The following is a 21,983-nucleotide window of genomic DNA, read 5'->3' on the forward strand; positions in this document are numbered from 1 at the left end:
GCCGGTAAAATGCAAACTGATCCAGGTCAAGTCAGCTCCCCAACTTTTAGTCTCCCCCTTTCTTATATTTGCTCAGTGTTTTGACAATTCCCACTTTACCTGATTGTAGTACAAAGTCATCCACAAGACAACTAAAAAAAATAAAACACGTACACACATTCATGGCTTCTCGATTGCTTTCAAAGGAATGCTGAAAATTACATCCCAAGGTTGCATGGCTTTCTGCTACCGAAGCAGAAAACAAAGACTTTTTCTGTCATGATCATTTCTGGGAACAAACTAAAAGGGTTACAAGGTGATAATACATTTCAAATATATTCACATTATATAACAGGAGACAGAACCTAACTAATTCTATTCCTATTTAAAAAATTTTTTTTAAAGAATTTTTGAGCAAGTGAGGAAACAAAGTGAAGGATGGGTATCTGATTCATAGCAAGTCAAAACTAGACTAAGGGTCCAATCCTATTGCCCTCTAGACGCACTGATACAGCCACACCAAAATTACCGTAGATACTCAAGTATAGTAAGTGAAATTTTTGCCTACTAATCAAGCTCCAATTCTCACTTCGCCTTATCTCCGGGTCAATCAGAGGGCAGAGTCTTTCAATTCTGAACAGGTTCTTTCTCCACTAAGCTTAGGCAGGCAGCTGGTTAGTTGCTATAGTTACTTTCTTGGGACATTTCAGCCAAAGTTAACCTTTTATTCCCCTCCGTTCCCTTTTGCTGCTGCAACCCGATTCCCTTTTACAAAGGCTTTGCATTTGGCAGAGGTCAAGCAACAATTCCCAGGCTACAATTCAATGCAGCATTACTTAAGAATAACACCCATGGAAAGCAGTGGGTCTACTTCCGAGTAAAAAGGATTGCAATATATGCAGCTGCATCTCTCTGCTGTGAATTGAATTGCACACTCTCAGTTATGTGTTATGGGTTGTATGTTGTATGTAGAGCTTCTGGCTTAACATACCAGACACCTTAAAGGTGGATTTGATTCATGGTTCTCCTGCAGTGGTTGCCAACCTTTTTCACTTGCATATCCCTTGGCATTAATAAATTGTACCCTTCATATTAGCAAAATGTTTGTAATAATACAAGCCCTCATCTCCTCTCTATGAAAACCCAGACTTCATGTATTCATCACAGTGTTTTCTCTTTTTATCTGTCTGAGGAACAGAAGACTCTGCCTTTGCACTGTTTTGCACCAGAAGTGTGCTGAGAAATTCTGGGTGATTGATCACTTTACATATTATGTTTCAGCTTTTTTACTGTGCTGGTTTTCATTCACTGGTTCATACATGAATTGATGACCAAAAACTAGCTGTTGGTGGGGCTTTCAAAGCCAACTAGCTACCTCCTTTCCTGCCTTGCTGGTCCTTGCAAGGCATTCTGGAGCATGACCTGCCTTTTTCTACCATTATTCCATTCTTTTTCAAGTACCCCTAAAGGTCCTGTTGAGTGTCCCTGGGAGTACATGAATACCAGGTTGGGAACCACTGTTTTACTGGTATGTAGTTTACAGTGCACTTACTCTGATAGTGTTTACAAAAAGGTGGTGAAGACCAGAATTTAAAAAGAATAAAAATGTATCTTATGATCTTTTACTATGTTTTTAATAAATTAGAGACTACAGTTCTTAGGTAACAATTAGTGGTAGGTTATTTTTCAGGATGTGGCCTGGGGTTAAATCAGACAAAACTATAGTCAGACACCCCTCTAAGTTTAACCCCCAACTTATCTGAGGGTCATAGAAAATTCCATGATTGTTGGCTCAAAACCTGCCCTCGACTTATCTGTGGGGTCGACTTATAGGCGAGTGTCTGCGATCTGTGTCCCTTTGGGGAGAAGGGCGGGATAAAAATAAAGTTTATTATTATTATTATTATTATTATTATTATTATTATTATTATTATTATTATTATATGTGCGCTGCATCCAGCAGTGGAGGGTGGGGTGACCCAAGTGTAGGTGGGAGGTAAGTATAAACCATGCAAGGGACTCCTCAGATATGCCACTAGTTTTGGTGGTGTGTGTCCAAAAAGAGGAAAGGGGCAAGGAGCTTCAGAATGGAGGGGATAAGATCTGGTATGTTCCTTTGCCTCAGGATCCACCCTCTCCTGCCTCTTCCCTGCCCCTGGTTCCTCCCTTTTCCTGCATAGTGACACCCCCCCCCCCAGTCTGTCAGGAAATGCATAATAAGAGATTCCAGAGTTAAAACTTCATGATGCTCAGAGGTTCAGCCACCAAGCTATCTTTTCCTTCACACTTTTATTGGAAAAAGAATGACAAACGTTAGCAACATAACAAAAGAGTTGTTCATAACACAAAATGGTACACTTTTGAACACAGGTAATATTTAGATTTACCATAGCTCCAAACATCAGTCTGATGTGTGAATTTCCTGTAGTGTATACACTCAAGAGCCATCCACTTAATTGGCATCTAGGGATAAAGAAAGAAAACATAATTAGCAAAAAAAATTCTGTCACAAAGTTCAGGTAAGTAAAATTTTGTTTTCAGATTCACCTTTCAGAAACATCATTTGGGTTTGCCTAACTATGAGGTTAGACTAACCCATGTAAGATGGCCTGTCAGTAAGATGCTCTAGCCACATTAAAGTAACCTGCTCTTTTATACAATGCAAATACTGTGAGCAGTCCCAGTTTTAACCTTATATCCTGTTCCAGTTATAACCTTAACCCAAAGAAAACCCTGCTATATTTATAGTCAGTTATAGATTTAAGATCAGGCAGGATTCCATATTGTGCATACAATCTCCTCCTTTCTATCAGAAACAGGACAAGAGACAAGCATCCCAATCCAGCTACAGCAATGTTTTAAAGCAAGGGTGTCAAACATAAGGGTTACAAGCCTGATCAGACTCGAGGATGCTCCTATTCTGGCCTGCATGATAATTGGGTTTGTGATAACTAAGCTGCTAATAAGCTATTAAGTGACTTGGCAGTATGCAGTATACTTTATATGTTGGGTTTGGAAAGTGTCGACCCAATGTGCGGCGGCAGTAAAGAAGGCCAATTCTATGCTTGGGATCATTAGGAAAGGTATTGAGAACAAAATGGCTAATATTATAATGCTGTTGTACAAATCTATGGTAAGGCCACACCTGGAATATTGACATCCACTAAAATTGAGTGTTGGGAGAGTTAGGACAGACAAAAGAAAATATTTCTTTACTCAGCATGTGGTTGGTCTGTGGAACTCCTTGCCACAGGATGTAGTGATGGCATCTGGCCTGGATGCCTTTAAAAGGGGATTGGACAAGTTTCTGGAGGAAAAATCCATTACAGGTTAAAAGCCATGATGTGTATTTGCAACCTCCTGATTTTAGAAATGGGCTATGTCAGATGCAAGGGAGGGCACCAGGATGAGGTCTCTTGTTATCTGGTGTGTTCCCTGGGGCATTTGGTGGGCCGCTGTGAGATACAGGAAGCTGGACTAGATGGGCCTATGGCCTGATCCAGTGGGGCTGTTCTTATGTTCTTATGTTCAGGTCTGAAACCATTATTTCTTGACCCCTGGGCCAAATTCAAGGAACACCTACCTTTCCACCATCAGCACTGTATTCTTTCTCATCCCCTTCCAGCAGCCTGGCCAGGCCGAAGTCAGTGATCTTCACATGATTTGGTGATTTAACTAAGACATTACGAGCTGCCAAGTCTCGGTGAACCAATCGCCTTTCTTCCAGGTACATCATTCCCTAATCAGCAAAGACATTTGAAAGTAGCATTTTAGTATAATTAGACCTATTGGTTTGCCACATGCTTTAGAAACATTGCTCCTCTTCCTCTGCAAATTGAGTCTCTCTAACCACTGGGGCAGTCATAATGATTCTTTCCCCTCCACCACTGATAAACTTTTAAATAGCAGATACCTTCCTATTCCACTCAATCCTTCCTTTACCCTTCACCTCAGATAGTTGTTCTTAGAAGGAAGCAGGCATTCAGTGAAATGTGTCAACACTGCAGCAACGGCCCTTCCAAAACAACCATCATCCCTCTGATATTTTCGGCTTTATTGTCAATGATCATACATTCAGTTCACAACTTCTCACAAGAGGCCATAGAGGGTCCCTTTGCCTTTCTTCAGATTTTTTCCTGAAGAACACCACAGGCTATTTCTGACAAAACATCTTATGCTCACTGGGTTACTTTTGAAATCTCTTTCTGCAATATTACTGACGTATGGGGGGAAATTGGGGATAGGTTGTCCAAGTAAAATTTGGAAACAAGAATAACCCAATAAAGAAATGAGGCTCTTAATTATCAGCAACTTAATTGCAATTTGATCATATTTACAGGTCCACTGGCCACAGGTATGTGCATGAGCCACATGAGAACATTTTTCAGAACCCCAACTTGTTAAAGTCAGTGTTCAGACTTCTTATTAAGAGTGCATTTATTTCTCACTTGAATTTTCCTCTTAATGTACAATTTGGCTTTTGTTGTTTCTTTCAGTTCTTAGGCCAATTTGTATACTCTATTCTTATACCCAAATCTTTCCTGCTTTTACTTTATTAGTAAAACACTAATGAAATCATGAGTGTGACCAATACAGCATAGCGAGTTTACCAGATCTAGATAATAACAAAATCATTTCAAAATCACTTCTGGAGGAGAGGTGGCTGTTTGGGAAAAGAATCTCCACTGAGATAGGAAAGAGTGACATATAGAATTAAGAAAGTCTGATTTGCCAGGCACTTGGATCTGGTGTGTTAGTTTTATGGGATGACATCAGATGTTGCCTTGAGAGAGTGGAGTTGAGTGAGTTGCCTTCTGCTCCCTCAAAATGACCCTCTGATTTCCAACAATCCTCTGAACCCACTTGCATGTTGGCAACTTCAGTCTCGAAAGACTATTGTATCGCGCTCTGAATGGTGGTTCTGGAACAGCGTCTAGTGTGGCTGAAAAGGCCAATTCGGGAGTGACAATCCCTTCCACACTGGGAGCAAGTGCAGTCTGTCCCTGGTCTGTCTCCCTGGCTATGGGCCTTCCTTCTTTGCCTCTTTGCCTCAGACTGTTGGCCAAGTGTCTCTTCAAACTGGGAAAGGCCATGCTGCACAGCCTGCCTCCAAGTGGGCCGCTCAGAGGCCAGGGTTTCCCACCTGTTGAAGTCCACTCCTAAGGCCTTCAGATCTCTCTTGCAGATGTCCTTGTATCACAGCTGTGGTCTACCTGAACCCACTACAGACCCTACGATCCATCCTATGCTACTCTGAATTGTTTCCAAGCTCTCAAGAATGAGGTTTCAGGGAATACAGGGGATCAGCAATTGGAAAAGTGCTAGTACTAAGTAAAATTAGAAAGCACTGTACTAGTGAAACTCAACTCACATTCATTTGGATACCACTCTCTGATAGAGCAACTTGCAAAACTCACTGCCATCATGACCATATATGGAGAGGCTGTAATTGTTTCTGGACAAAGTGAGTCACCGCACAATACTATGCATGTCTACTCAGAAGTACATACAATGGGATTCAATGGGGTTTTCTACCAGGAAAATATGTATAGGATTACAGCCTTATTTAATTAACCGCCTCACCCTCTTTGCGACAGGGCAGTGAGCCAGTATGGCAGCTGGAAGGCTTCCTAAATGTGGTTGTGGTCGTCTGGAGGCCCACAGGACCAGGTATGTCTGGTGCAGGGGTAGGGGGAGGGTGGGGAGCAGGTGGAATAGGAAGGAGATGGGAAAGACGTGGTGGATAGGACCCAGTAGAGTGGGATCAATGAGATGTGCATAACCCTCATCATAAACTTCATTCCTCTTGGTAAGCTGAGTAGTTTATAGTGGATCTAAATATCAGAGGTGTGAAAATCTTATCTGTAGGAAGCGTGAACTGCAATGCAATTTTATGGAGAGGCATTTATGATCTCAGCAGCAATATCAGAATCCATACTTGAAGCAGAATGCTTGGTAATTATCTTTATCATATCTTATTACATCAGCTCTATGCATCGCATAGAAGAACGTTAAAAATGTATCAGTAAATGATAATGATATGTTATCTAATATTTATTTAGTACATTTGTACAACCATTACAATGAGTCAATGGGCATAGAGGGAAAAAGCAGAAGTGAATCAGTGGGCTCTGTTCCCATCCTCCTCACAGATGTTCAGCTAAATTTTTGAAAAATTTTGCTTCTGGCAGGGTCTCCTGTGTGAACGTCTCCTGCTAAAGTTCTCTAAACTAGATCAGACTCCTTAACTAAAAATATGCAAGTTTAATGTACATTAGCATTTGCAGTGTAGGTCTGAAGACTTTTTTTACATTAATGTGATTCAAACAACCCCATTCAAACTCAAGGTGTTTCAGTTGCACAACCCTTTCTGACTACCTTTGTTCAAGATTTTCTATTCCTGTTCAGATCATTACCCACACTAATTGTGGTGGTGGTGGTGTGTGTGTGTGTGAGTGAGAGAGAGAGAGAGAGAGAGAATTGGGGGGGAGTGAATTTTGAAGTCATGCCTTGCTCACCATGAACAGAACCAAACATTTGAACCCGAGATTTCCCTGACCCTGCCATCTTTAATAAAATGCAATATTTGGTCTACAGGTGCAGAAATAACTCACATTCAAATACATATGGGCCCCAGCCTATCCAATTTTCCAGCACCGGTGCAGCTGCAATGCAGCCCCAAGGCAAGGGAACAAATGTTCCCATACCTTAAGGAGGCCTATGTGACTGCTGCCCCACCACAAGATGCAGTGCATACCCCATTGGCACAGTTACACCGGCATCGGAAAATTGGGTGGGATTGGACTCTATATCCTCTGTCTTGTGTTGCAGGCATTATATTATACATGTGGTGAGATGGAGGAGGAGGAGGATAGTTTTGTGCACAGAGAATCAGTACTTTAGTTATCAACTGTTAAGTACACTTATTGAATACTAACAATCCAGCTCTTTAGGTATTTTCAAGGGTCCATGAACTTGTTAGGGGTTATTAGTTGTCTTCCAGTTCACTTCAAACTTTGACTGTCCTTTGAAGATGTTCACTAATCAGAGGTTGAAATAAGTTCAGTGCTTGTCATCCCATGATACCTGACTGTGTAAACAAGATCTGACAAAGGACATGGAAATTTGGCTGCTGTGCTAAGATTGCTGATTCAGAGTGTAGCTGGCTACCAGCCATTGGGTACTTTCACCTACATTATCATAGGTGCATCACTGTAGCAGCCCAATGAGATAAGAGCTGGAAAGCTCTTCTCCTAGGCCTCCCCATTGTTATTAGAACCCTTATGGTCAAAACTGACCTGAGCCAGGTAACAAAGTGAGCAGAATAATGTGGCAACATGAGCTTTTACATGAACATATGGAATTGCCTCATTCTGAGTGAGAACTTCAGTTCTCTAGGTCAGTATTGTCTATACTGAAAATGCAGCAGATCCCTAGGTTTTCAGGCAGAGTTCTCAGATGCCAGTGATTTAACCAGGGATCTTCTACATGAGTGGATCATTCTGCCACTGAGCTATGGCCCCATAGCTCAGTTGTGTGGAAGTTACGCGGGAACCCCCAAGTATCTACCATGAGAGCCTTCAGTTAAGTCCTATTGATCTAAGCCACTTGTCACCAAACTCCGGACACCTGCACAACAAAAAAAATGGTCCCCGTTCAGATCGCAGCTTACTATTCTGCCTCATTTCCTGTAGATCTTGGCACCAAGATGCTCTGGGCAGTCATGTCTGCTGCCCAGCATCCCAGAAGGCTGTGCAACAGGATGTCCAGGCAGAGGCGACTGCCCAGAACGTCCTGGTGTCCAGATCTACTGGACATGAACATGGCACAGACATGGAATGGTAAGCTCTACTTATGGAGTGGAGAGTTTTCCCCAAACCCTGGATCCGGCCCCCAGGGCTGGCATTTAGAAAGCCCTGATCTAGGCTGTAATATTAATGGATACATGTGCAAATGCCTCAGGATTTTCCACATATATTCCTGTGAGCATCTTGAGCATAATGTTTCAGCTTTCTGTGCCTCAGTGCATAATTTGTAACATGGATGCCATTATTCCTGCATTGTTCTGTATTAAAAGGAGCTGTTGTAAATTAAAAGTAGGAAAGCAATCAAACTGCTGAGAATTGATTCTAACAGAAACCATGTCAAGCATTTGAATAGGATAATTTTAGCTATGTTGCAGCAACAAACACCTGATAGCCTTAAAACCATCTGATCTTAACTATGTACATCTTTTTGGTGAAGTCACCATAAAAACTCTTCAATTGCATTATAAGATGATCAACATAAATCGCTCCTGTTTTGATTTTAGTACAATAGATTTTGCAACCGCTGACAATGAAGGTTTGAAGCAGGGCCACAAAAACTGCTTGAGCACAAAGTACAGGACATTATTTTCAAATAGGCTTTAACTGGCTGGAGCAAGCACACTCTCTCTTGCCAATTGCAAATCAATGCTGCTGTCCATTAAACATTCTCGCTATAGAAGGCGAAAGGATTAACTGTTTCTGACAATAAACCCAAAGCTGTAAAAAAACACAGACCAGGCAAATAAATCACAGAGGGTCAAATGATTATAGCCCATATACTGGGAATGTTATAAAACAGTAGATTGCTTTAGATGGCACCTGGGTCAAGCACCAACATTAACATGATAGAAAACCGAGCAAAGACTGCAGTCTAATTAGGCCACAAGCTACCAGAAAGTTTTCTCATGGAAATGAACAGAAGATGCCTAGGAGTGTAGTAGTTCATAACTATCACATAAGCATTCAGCCCTGGAATTTCCAAAAGTACAATGAACTTGCCTCTATTTCATTTTTCCTGCATACACTGCTAAAGTCTGACTATATTCATGGATCCAAGTTTACCTCTAAATCCAAGAAAAGTATGATCTGAGCCATCATATATAAATAGCATCATTTTATCTCTTCAGTGTGATACATATTTTACAGCACAATCCTATGCATTTGCTGTGCTATGCATGTCTACTCTGAAATAAGTTTTATTGTATTATAAGGGGCTTACTCCCAAGACTACACAGTTAAGTTTTTATTCTAAGTAGTACTATTCAAAATTCTCCACCATTTTTAATTCTGGTAGGTGAGGCAAATACCCCACATCACAGTTTAAAATAGCCAAATCCTACCCAAGTGTAAGGGTTGAATAGAGCAGTGGCCTTTGGGGGGAGAAGTGATACGTTTTTCACGCGCCTGAACGCCTGTGTAAAGTGGCCCCTCCCCTTGCCTTCAGAGTCAACCAGGAAGTCGAGAGCAAAGTGAAGGAGCCTCCTTCTCTGGGAACACCATTGGAATAGAGCATAAATGCATAAAATTCAATGTACATAGGCCTGAAAATCACAATCAAGTTTCATTATCCCATTCATAGACCACTTGATTTGGTTCATGGAGGCCTGGATTTTCAAATGTATTCCCTGTTGAAAATATTTTGTTCATCATGCATGAATGCCCAGCAGGGTAGGAATGTCCAGTGGATGCCACAGGAACCAATATAGACCTGGTTTGGTTTCAGCAATGGGCAGAAACCTTGATCATTAATACATACTGTGGAAGTTACATTGCGGCAATGAGTTTTCTTCCTTGCAACATGATTCAGATAAATGCATTTATTTAAAACTCCTTTCAAAAAACCATTATTATTGTCACCGTTATTACAGTGCAGTGGATGTGCAACATGCTTTATAGACTGCTCCACTAATCCTTGCAACAACTGTCTAAAGTTGGACTCTGTTATTTTTGCTTGGCAGACAAGCTCCAGATTTCTTGTGGCTCAGACCATGAGATACAAGGGGAAAAGATCAGGATCACCAGTAATACCTGAAGATCAGACGTAGAACCTTGGGTTCAGGGTGACCCGATACAATGGAGGACAGAATGCCTATGTCTTTAACCATTGTATAGAAGAGGGAATATGGGCAGGTGCAGCTCAACCTGGAAGGGTTTATGAAGCTGCACCTGCCCATAGTCCCTCTTCTATACAGTGGTTAAAAATACAGGCACCCTGTCCTCCACTGCATCCCTTAGCCCTGTGTGGGCTAAGGAACTTACCCTAAGATTTTAATCTTTCCCTCAAAGAACCTGAGAAGAAGGCTAAAACCTGATTGGCTAACAATGCAGCCTTATACAGTACATCAGCAATTTTCAATCCTTTCTCATTGCAAACTACGAAGGCGCTAAAATTATTAAGGCACACCATCAGTTTTTTGATAATTGGCAAGGCACCTCACACTGCTGGCAAGGGGTTCATATCCTCCTATGGTCCTACTAATATATGACTCCCAAACTCCTGAGGCACACCTGCAGACCATGTGCAGCACACCAATGTGCTATGGCGCATTGGTTGAAAATTGCTGCTGTATATGATTACTCAGACGTAAGTCCCTTTGAATAAGTCCCAAGTAAGTGTGTGTATGTGTGTGTGGGGGAGGGGGCTGCAGCCTAAACATATGATTTGTCAATTGCCAAAGGCCACTCAGTAAAGCCATGACTTGGATGATTAATTAATTAAAAATCAAGCTCAAGTTCAATGCAATAGATCTCAATACTCCAACTTCAGAGTTCTACAAGCACTATACTAGTCATGCCACTCCATTATGTCTCTTTACTGTAGAGGCATTCCCCCCCCCCTCTTTCCAGGATCATGGCAAACAGTCAGCACTTTAATACAGTACCTCCTCTTAGGAATAGTCACAGTAAAGTACATATTGATTTTTCTCAGTGTCCTATTAAGGTGGTTTGTGGTTGGCTGAGCACACAACAACATATAAACAAAAAGCATTGTTGTAGATTAGAACTCAAACAACATTGGCCAAAATGAAATGAAGCTAAGGAAGAAAATGTGACATACCTAATGGCACTCATTTGAGATGTGTAGAGTCTAGATACACATTTTCCAGGATGCTTCATTTGACCTTTACAAGTCTGACAGGCACAGTATTATTTACTTCCATTTGATGTTCTATACAGAGTGCCAGTACTGTAAGCAAACTATGAAACTATTAAGGTGCAGTTATTTCCATGGGAGAGAGTTAGGGCCTGATCCAGACCCGTGCACGCTGGCTCACTGCCAGCATGCACTGTTGCAAGCATGCCATAAGGCATGTTTGCAAGCCCTTACCATGGGCCCAGCACCGGAGCTAGCCCAGTACAAGCCCACGCTGGGCCCGCTCTGGTGCTGGGCTTGTGTTCTGACGCCAGCCGGTTGCCCAGACCACCTGGTGGTGGAGAACTGAGGGGTGGGTGTGGGGGAGGCAGCGAGAAGGCGTTCTGGGATGGGGGAGGAGGGGAGGAGGCGTGGCAGAGCAGCGTGGCTTTGCTCTACTGGATCATGAGCCTCATGTTGGACTGCGCAGTCTGGCATGGGACTCTGATTCTGTGGCAGCTCCAGAGCTGCTGGAGAATCAAGTACCCCATTGCAGGGCTATTTCCCTTACCTGGGGGAAAGGAACGAAAATCCCCTTCCCCCAAGGAACCACCAAGGGCTGCCTGGTTGTGTGCAGGATACCATGGCAGCCATTTTTGGCACTGTGGCAGTCCCATGCGCCAGGCAGCTCAGGATTGGGCTGTTAATCAGGTCCTTCAATGACTCCATCAAAATCAACTGTAATGTGTGCTCTCCGCCACCAGCTGGCCAGGGAAACCATTTAGCAGCGGAACGCAGGCCCAGCTCTGAATCTGGCCCAGTGTGGGCTTGCGCTGGGCTAGGTCCGGTGCTGGGCCTTTGATAAGGGCTTGCACGCATGGCTTACGGCACGCTTGTGAGAGTGCACACCGGAGTGAGACAGCGCGCATGGGTCTGGATCAGGACCTAACTCTCTTCCATGGAAACAACTTTTAACTGCACCTTAAAAGACCTTAATTTTAGGTGTATCATAACTTTAAAATGTGTATCTTTACACAGGGATACATATGCAACTAAAATATGCATCTTTACACAGGGATGCACTTGGGGCCGTATTTGCCAGTTGGTGAGCCAGGACAGAGCAGCTAATGTGCTCTGAAAAATATAATACTTGATAATGATAGTTTCCTTTCAGCCCAGTCACAAAAAAAGGCAACCCCTTCTCTTTCTGTATGATCCTTCTACTTTAGCCTTCCCTTCTTCCAATTAGGGCACAATCATAACTGTGCTTTGGGCTGACGCAAGTGTTATTATTAACAACAACAACAACAACAGTATTTAACAACAGTATTTATATACCGCTTTTCAACTAAATTCGCAAGTCCATTATGCCAGCCCAGGAGGGTTGCCTCCTTATGAGGAAGCCACGTTGGAGCAAGAAGAGGCACTGACACACGGAGGCTGAATCCAGCCTTCTTGGCAGCTTCCCCGCCAAGTCTTGCGTCGAGTCTGGGCCAACACAAGAGTAAAAAGTAGGTGGGGGGAGGCAGAAAGGAGGCGGGAGGGAGGTATTCCTTGGCGGGGTAGGGCAGGCGGTGGGCAGCCCCAGGGGCAGGCAAGCAGGGAGAGGGAGGTGGGACTGGGATCCGGCAGTTATCTGGCAGTTATACCAGATCCCAACCCCCGGGGAGAATGGACAGGCCTGAAGCCACTCCACTCTTCTTGGATTTGTGCCATTTCCAGAGGTGGCGCAAGTCCAAGGAGACCCATAGGGGCCAGCAGCCCTTACCCAGGGGTAAGGGGAAAAGTTTCCCCTTGTCTCTGGTTAAGTTGCTTCTGGCAACAATCCTGTGCTGGATACAGCACAAGCCTCCTGGCTTGCCTGTTCCAGCGCAGGATAGGACTGCGCCCTTAGTTTCACTAAGGGCAGGTAGTTCTTAAGAACGGAATATTCTATTCCCTCAAATTCAAGCAGTTGAATTTGAATATTGTGATGTACTCTTTACTATTTTCTATGCAAATAAAGTATACTAATTAACTGTAGTCCATTAAATAAACAAATGAAAAATTAAATCTAATATTGCTCTTGCTGAAATAATAAAATGGTAATCTCATGGGATTGCACATAAGGATCCACAGAAAATTACCATCACTGAGTAAAAACCAAAAGTCTCTCTCTCTCTCTCTCTCTCTCTCTCTCTCTCTCTCTCTCTGTGTGTGTGTGTGTGTGTGTCTTCTTGGCAGAAGATGAAGCATGTGGATCTAAGGAACAGACCTTCTTCTAACTTTAACTGAAGGCCCCTACCCAAAGACTAGTTGCTGAGCCCTATCCCCTGACATGTTATAGCATGCAGCCATGCCAACAGAGTGCATATTGCATAGTATGTAGGGGAGGGGGGGAACTGGACAGCCTGCAGGAATTTCTTTATTAATCCCTACTCCAGGTGGCTGCCTAATCACCAATGGGTTTCCTCAGACCTACGACAGCCATTCTGCTGTCCTAAGTCCAAGGAGAACCAGGTGGCATTCTGGGGAGGAATTCTGGCGGTAGGATCCTGGTGCGAGTCAAGACCACCTGATCCAGAAAATCAGCAAGAGATTCTGGCTCTGAATGAGAATTTGACAACGTTATGATCTAATACAGCAACCAAGTAAAAAGTAAAATTAGAGTAAAAAAAAATCATTCTAAAAAATGATTCAGACTGCTGTTGCATTTTGATGGTGTAAGTCCATCGACAGCCAGTGGGCAGAAAAATGGGGGATAAGATCCAGCATGTGTGGCTGCTCCTGCTTCCCTCAGTCTCAATGGGAGGTGTTACTTCCCTCACTAGCTAAGAAGAATGTGGGAATTCTTTCAGTTCTCATCAACCTGTTGGGAAGAATGCTATCTACACATTCTGGCTCTTTCCTCTGCTTCTAAAAGTACTACAGCAGTGGTTCTCAACCTTTCCTGCCCCACGACCCACCTTCAGTGTGGAACTCAGCAATCTGTATATTTTGGCAATGATGTGATGTCAGAACCAAAATTTCCAGGTTGCCGAGCTTTTGCATTTTTTTTTTCTAACACGAAAAGCCGGCTACAGCTGGAGCCTCTGTGTGGCAGTCTTTGGCCTTGCCTCATCATGGTCTCGCTGTCAGGCATGTTTTTTGTCAGCAAGAACATGACACAATGAGGCCTGCAGCAGTCCAAAGACCACTGTGCATGTTTTTGTTTTTTTTAAAAAAGTGAAAGCTCAGCAACCCGGAAGTTTTGGTGGGGCAGTGGGTGGCATTACATGACCCATCGAAAATCAGGTGATGACCCAGAGCTTGAGAAAATCAGGTCATGACCCACAGCTTGTACCAGAGACTTGCCTATTTAAAGTGAAAACTGGGAGTCTGTTGGGTCAAACATGCAATGGATGTTTACGGCCATATACATTCCAAAAGTAAACTTTTTTAAGGGCAAAAGTAATGTGAGTCTTGTTAAGACTAATAAAAGCATGCCTCTGCTTTCAAAATTAAAATAAATATATGCAGAGTTTCGTCCCCATTCTTTCCTTTCCTTTCCCTTCTCTTTTTCTTTTCCTTCCTTGCTTTGGCATCAAACAGTCTTCCAAAGGTTACCATTTATCATGAGACATTAGGAACACTGTGTAAACACTCCAAGTGCTAAAACCATGCATCTGTTTCTACCACTCTCTTTGAAGGCCACATATTGGAATCAGCCTGACCTTACAACTGATAATCCTCCTCTTCATGATCACTACAAAGTTCTGCTTGCTGAGGGCATCATTACAATTATTACTGCCAAAGCATCAAACCACTCCTTGAAACAAAGCCTAAAGCCATTAAGAAATCAAAGAGACATCAAAACAAGCTGTAACAACAGCACTGTTGAGACGTCTCTCTGGAATCTTAGCATCAGAGATACCTTACTAATTACAATCATTGTCTTCATAACTATATAATCTGACTCTTTTATAGGGAGCTAAATCCAACACACCTCTGTGTGTAGCCAAGAGTTGATTGGGATGATGCTATATCTCCTGTCCTAGTCCCACATGGTAAGATGTGCATGCACATCCTGACCCCATCTCTTAGCTGCTGAAGAGTCCAGGGCCAGTTTTTCTAATCACATGGAAGGACAATTTATCCAAGGTGGCAGATTTGTCTCTCCAAGGCATGAGATGGAGTGCCAGGGTGCATATTGTACCACAGAAGAGGGTTTTAATCTGGATTTTTTGTACCAGAAAGGCCGTGGTGTTTGCTGGCAACCCTTTCTGCTTGCTAGTTTGATGACATTGCTGCCTGTGAGCCCAATCCTATCCACACTTTCCTGGGAGTAAACCCCATTGATTCTAATGGAACTTGCTTCTGAGTAGACATGCATAGGATTGGGCCTGTTATTTTGCTGCCTACTTTTAATAGTATTTTAATACTTTTAAGATTGCTCCTCTAATTTAGTGGGTGTCTTATTTTTGCATTTTAATACATTTTTAACCTGTATAATTTGTAGTTTTATTGTTGTACATTGCCTTGCATGCTTTTGGATGATCAGGCAAGAAAGAATTGCAGAAATCAATAATTTTTCCTGCCAGCTTTCCAGACTGATGTTTGGGACTAGGTCAGAGTGGTGGTTTCTATTCTACCTTGTGCTAATCTGACCAAGAAAGGCAGAGGAAAGATACCACAAGAGGGATGGGCTACGCTGCCACACTGAGCTTTCAAGACATCCCCACTCTCCTCGAAAATGCATTTAAAATTGCCTAGCTTAAACATCTTCTAGGGCCATAGTTGGTAACCTTCATAGTTGGCAACCTTCAGTCTTGAAAGACTATGGTATCGTGCTCTGAATGGTGGTTCTGGAACACTTCTAGGGCCAGGCAGTAGCATATCATAAATTGGGAGCCATGCCACATCCACTACCTCCCACACAATCTCCGGTGCTAGTGTCCTGCTCCCACTGCCTCTCCATGATAGCCTTGGGATATATAATCAAAATGATAGACTATGGAATCCAAAAGCACAGATATCTTTTTTTTAGAATGCCTAGAAATTTGGGTTTTTCATTACAGTGCAGCAGCCAAGCCATGATAAGAGTTAGAATGGTGCATTTTTATGAGAAAAACACCGAACTTGAGATGTACAATCTGAAGATCAAAATGTTTTCAGACGTCACTGAGTGGAATCTGTGAGTGGGGTCCAATAGGACCTCCGGATAAAACCAGAAGTGTCTGGAGCTGTTCTGAGACCTGAAGTGGCCGCAGCATGTCCGGAGAGGTCAGGTGAGGCCCTCCAACATGGATTTGGAACCCGTGGATAAAGAGGACCAGCCTGTATACACTTTTCTTTTGCTTAAGCTTTCATGCTATGAAAGGTTCTCCCCTTGTGCTTCCCAGGAAGTGCTTGAAAACATGCAGTCTATGTCTATTAAGCAGAAAAGATATGGGTTTTTCCACTGACCGTAGGTTCTGCTAGGAAGTTAAACAGAGAGCAGTGTTACCATAACCACCACTTTGGTTGTTACATTTAAATTCCTGTTAAAGTACCTATTATCAGTGGAAACATGTCTCTTAGTAGATTCTGCATGAGAATTGAATTCTGAAGGAATGATGGTTTTCAAGAGCAGTACGGGATAAGATGTATGACAAAAGAACCACCCATCTGACCAGTTTTCTATACGCTAGTGCACAATCAATTAATTTCTTTCAGTGCAGAGAAAGGGAAGGTATGTCCAGCTGGGCTCTGTGAAGTTATTAAAGTCAGTCAAGAGAGTTCTGCCATATTTCAACAGTGATTTATAACCACACAAGACAGAACGAACAGCAGGCGCATCAAAGAGATCAGTAGAACAAGAAATATCAAGCCCACAGTCACCTTCTCTCTCACTCTGGATGTGCACTTTTTACTTTTGATCCTAATATGCTTAGTAATAAAAACAATCTGTAAAAGAAACAAACTAGTTGATAACACTGCTTCAGTAAATTGGTTTCTTTGGGCTATTATTCAGTTAAGCACCATGATACAGTTATATGAACAAAGAGGAAAGTGCTCTGACCCTTCTTTTATACAATAATTATACATAAACCTAAAAAGGTATGCTTAAAACAAACCACTGCCATAAATCTCTCGGGCTGGTCTTGTAAAGCTGTGCCACTGTTGTGCGCTGTGGGACCAGCAGCACAAATGGCTGCATGTTCACCCGTGGCTCATTTGGCCCATGCCAGAGCAGGTAAAATGGCAAACAGGGGCAGTTCAGGGGTGGTTTGGGAGAGGATCAAGGTGGAAAGTGGGCTGAACTGGGAGGAATTCAGGAGGGATCTCTGTAGCAGCAATGCACACCAAGATCCTATCACACTTTTCCCAGCCCGATGCTCCCTGAGACTCTTTGGACTGCTGGCGTAGGTCTGAGAAGGCCCATTGGTGGACAGGCAGCTTATAAGGCAGTAAGTAAAAAATATTACCTCTCCTGGGCCACCTGGTGCCCCCCCCAGCACACCCTCCATCAGAGCTGCTGCATCATGCAGGCTGGTAGGGGATAGGATTGGTCTGCCCACATCAATTGCTGGGAAGCAACAGTGAGAGGGGTCTATTACCCTCATATACTGGTTGTTGTCCTCCCAGAGGTATCTGGTTGGCCACTGGGAAACAGGATGGGCCTTTTATATAACATCTTGTGTTAAATGTGGACAGAGTTGACTAGGAGGCGGGTGTCATATAGTGAAGGAAAATTTAACCTCCCTACCCGAGAATTACAGCTACCCAATATTTATGTCAGCCAATGATTAAAAAGCATTAGATACATAACCATTTTTAACAAATAGTACACATTTTACTAACTCAAAGCAACATGATAACCATGTTTCTAAAAAAAAAAAAAAGCTATCAAACTATATTCTGTTTTCTATTCAAAGGCAGACTATACAAGTCGGGAAGATAGTGAGACAGACTAACGACATCAGAGTGAGAAATGGATGTCCTTAAATTGCGGGCAGGGGACTAAATTGTGGATGAGAAGACTATTAAAAAATACACTGGCAGTATTTGTACAGTACTGGAACAACAAAATGACTGCTGGCATAGAACCATTTCCATTATTCTTTGATTCCAAAAAAAATGCTGATACATACTGTGAAGTTGGCACTGTATGATGGATTTTAAAAATTAAATGCAAAACAATCATAGAGCTGATCATGGATTATTTGGAGAGTGAAAATGTATCTATAATATCAGGATCTTTTCATGCTGTTTTGTAAGAGAACAGAGAGCAGCAGCACCTTTTTAACGCTTCAGAGCTGCTCCAAAGTCAGATAATACGACTTTCCTGAAACATTTACCACATGCGAGAGTCTCATCTTCCTAGACCAGCAGAATACTAACAACAGTCTTCTGCCTTCCTTGCTCCCTTCCCCGCTTTATCATTGACCTCTTGCCAATACAATTACAACTGGGGGAGTACATTGTGTAGCTCATGCACTTTCTCCAAGAAGTGTATTTAAAATGGATTACTTCTGCTTCTTAGGCAGTCGATCAATAGAGATGTGGATTGCAGTTAAGTGTTGAGATGTCGGTAGGCTGCGGTAGTTATCCTCTGTGTCTCTTTAGAAATTAATTAAAAATCAATGGAGTGTGCAGCCCATTAATAAGGCAACCTCCAGATTAACAGATACACGCAGAGCCTTTGCTTGGTTGCAGGGAAAGAGTGCAAATGCAATCAAGCTTCATTGGCACTTGAGACAATGGACAAAACGGATTCAGACTTTCCTGGGGATTCTGTCCACTTATGATATCCACAAAGCTCTCATCTAAGCAGAGCTAGTGCTCTTTAGAATGCTTTTTTACCCTCCATTTTCTTCGACTCTATGACCACTGTTAATAAATATGCAGAATGCCACTTGGACCTGCACCATTTTCGGTTTTGATCTTTGGGTACCAACTAGCAGTTTTAATGGGGTCAATATTTTCACCCCAAATATTTAGACTGAACAAATACGCATTTAAAAAAAAAAATGTGTGTGTGTTCAGTTCCATTATGCTCCTTGACTGCTGCTTTGGTGCCTTTCTGTCCAAGATGTCTCTTTCTTCTTCCTAGATTAGGCAGAAGAAGTAATAGCATACTCCTCTCCATTCTGAATTTGTCTCAGCTCTTTTCCTGGAGGAAATCATAAAGCTATTTTCCTTCAAAATCAGAAAAAAATTGATGTTTGATATAATTTGGACATTGTCATACTCCTGAGGACATTGAAACTCCTTTCCCAATCTCCTGTCAGCCCCTTAACACCCATCCACAAGCCCCTGTAGGTTGCCTCATTGCCCACTATTACTTATCTTGCTTCCCTTTGCTGCTCACTGTTCGAATGCTGCTTGGCCAGACTAGGTTCAACCTCACATGCTACCCCCCATGGCAAAATCTGAAACTTTTACTTCCCTTGTATGTTCCCCTCAGCATTGACCCCATTAGATGTCCCTCTTCACACCCTCTGCATTTCCCCTTATATTAAACTCTCCTGTTTTATATCAAGGTTGCATTCAGTTCATCCTCCATTTTCCTACTCTGCCATTTTGAAATACAGAGAGGAAGTGTGGGAGAATTCAAGACCAGAGCGGCTTCCCTCCTACTTCCACTTACTGCTCCCCATCTTTCTACTTTCTTAAAAGATGGGAGCCAGCAGACAAGGAAGATGAGAGTGGTGGTGGTGGTGATGAGTGAGGCTACTGCCTGAAGTGCTGGCTGCCCTGGGCCCTGGGCACCACTGAGTCCAAATAGCTGTGACACAGTCCTGAGTGCCAGATACCCTGGGAAATGTGGTTTTTTTCCAGGCCAACTAAGAGATTTGTATGGGCATCACGTACCTTGGAAAGCTGTACCCCCTTTTTGAAATAGCTTGCTTTAAACCAGGGTTGCCCAAACACTTGCGGCCCTCAGGACTCCCAAACAGGCCCACGGGGAGCAACCAGTCTCCAATGAGCCTCTGGCCCTCCAGAGACTTGCTGGAGCCTGCGCTGGCCCAATGCAACTTCTCTCAGTGTGTGCGCAAGTGTTTGACCTTCTGTGTGAGCTGTGGGATGAGGGCTCCCTCCATTGTTTACTGTTTCATGTCTGTGATGCATCAGCAGCAGTGAAGGAAAGGCCAGCCTTGCTTTGTGCAAGGTGTTTTATAGGCGTTGAGCTATTGCAAGACCTTCATTCAATCATATAAGTTCCATCTCTGATATAATCTAATGTAATCTAACCCCTGCTAACTGGGTAAGAGGCACTTTTTAAGTGGGTGCTCTTTTATTTAGCAGGGGGAGAGTAACTGGCACTCCTCACCCCAGCAGTGCCATTTCTAGTGGCTATCTATCGGCTGATGTTCTTTTGCATCTTTATAGATTGTGAGCCCTTTAGGGGCAGGGAGACATTAATTGTTTATTTTCTCTGTAAACCGCTTTGTGAACTTTCCGTTGAAAAATGGTATATAAATACTGTTGTTGTTGTTGTTGTTGTTAATAATAATAATAATTTATGTAAATTTATTCAAATTTTAAATGTAAATTAAATTAATTTTCTTCTTTTTCCCCAGCCCCTGACACAGTGTCAGAGAGATGTTGTGACCCTCTTGCCAAAAAGTTTGGGCACCCCTGCTTTAAACCAACAGCTACAACAAGACAGTTGAAAAGGTATTGGGATAAGATCTTCTTGCCCCGATGAAGACAACATGTTGGAATATATTGGGCATACTATATACTAAAACATATGATGTTTTAAGCATCATTTTGACGCTTCAGTTCTGCCCCCCCCTTTTGCAGCTGAATATACAATAGTGTAAGTAAACAGTGGTTGCCTGAATATACAAACAGGCTGTATGACTCTATATAAAATCACACATTTATAGAACTATTTCTGCTCAAACCTGTTCCTACCACAGAAATCTGAGGTGATTACTATGTACCTAATGGTAGCTAAGCTTCCATCTCTCACTTGCTGCATTTCTATACAGCCCTTCCGCTTTGGCATTCAAGGCAATTTGCAATCTAACAAAAAAATCATTAAACCTACAACAAACCTAACAGAAGAGAAAGACGTCTCTCAGGACTGTGCTGGTTCCTTCAGAAGCTGAAGACAAGAGCTATCTTGGCCTGGGCTCTCTCATTCTGTCTTCCCCTTTGGGCACATATTTTGTGAGGTAGCCTTAAAAAAAGTCCTCTCAGACCAGTCTTGACCCCTGGTTTCCTCTGCCTTGCCCTCGGGGCAATGGACCTGAAATAGTCCCTGGAAAAGTGGAGGAGAGGCTGTCCCAACTTGGTATGTTTTAGTTCTCCGTTAAATGTGCCCCTATGTCCTTAAAATGCTACATTTCTTTTATTAATCATTTTGTTATTATTACATTGCTTAACTGCTTGCTTCCATTTGTTCCTATTATTTGAACCTTAGGCCTAAGGATCATTAACGAGAAACTATTGATTGACTGAGTCATTTCCATAAAATATCTTTGTAGTGCAAAATCTGTGTCCCTTAGCAGCCAGCTACAGGAGTTCAAGAAGAAGAAATCACCAGATGGTAGCATTGCCTAAGCAACTTACCTAACTGTGCCTACAAAGACCTGAGAATTCAAGGCAGGAACTCTGAGAATACTAATTATCTAGTTACCATTCATGATTCAGATGGCTGAGGTCATTTTGCATTCAGATATGAAGGTCCAGAGACATATGTTTGTTGCAAGCATATGACTGCCACGATGGTCTCTATGGCATTCCATGCAGCACTGAAGTGAGTCAGCACTCAGCAGAACAACAGAAAACATCTACTTTGGGATAGATTTTTACCAGATGGTTCTCTTATTGCCATCTTTACACAACTGCTGCATCAGGGAACCTCAGCCAAGGAGGTGAGGGATGCTGAGATCTGAGTAGAAATGGCGCACATCTGAGAAACTGCTCATTCATGCACCATCTCACTGGTGGTAGTAGCATACTGAATATCCTTGGTAGAATAGAAGCAAGCGCAACGGCTGCCTAGTCCTATCACCTGTAATGAGACTAGGGATGCTTCTGAATCTCCCTCTTCCCCCTTTATCGCCAGGCATCAAGTTTCACAATTACCTGGCCTTGCTTGCAGAACGCACTGAAAACCCACAAATCATTCCCCTTCCATTTCCATAATTTTTTAAAAATAAAAAATA

The 21,983-nt window shown here is 42.7% G+C and overlaps 1 protein-coding gene across 4 annotated transcripts in view; it reads right to left on the bottom strand.

The window, feature by feature from the left end:
- ERBB4 (erb-b2 receptor tyrosine kinase 4) overlaps positions 1-21,983 on the bottom strand; it is a 912,234-nt gene that overhangs the window by 32,085 nt on the left and 858,166 nt on the right. For all 4 annotated transcript variants that reach the window (XM_066626312.1, XM_066626139.1, XM_066626395.1 and 1 more), the window contains exons 21-22: positions 3,563-3,718; positions 2,367-2,442 (exon numbers count right to left, since the gene is read on the bottom strand). In XM_066626312.1, coding sequence (XP_066482409.1) covers positions 2,367-2,442; positions 3,563-3,718 — 232 coding nt within the window. The remainder of the gene's footprint in view (positions 1-2,366; positions 2,443-3,562; positions 3,719-21,983) is intronic.

Source organism: Tiliqua scincoides, chromosome 1 (assembly GCF_035046505.1).
Source record: "Tiliqua scincoides isolate rTilSci1 chromosome 1, rTilSci1.hap2, whole genome shotgun sequence".
Classification (NCBI taxonomy): domain Eukaryota; kingdom Metazoa; phylum Chordata; class Lepidosauria; order Squamata; family Scincidae; genus Tiliqua; species Tiliqua scincoides.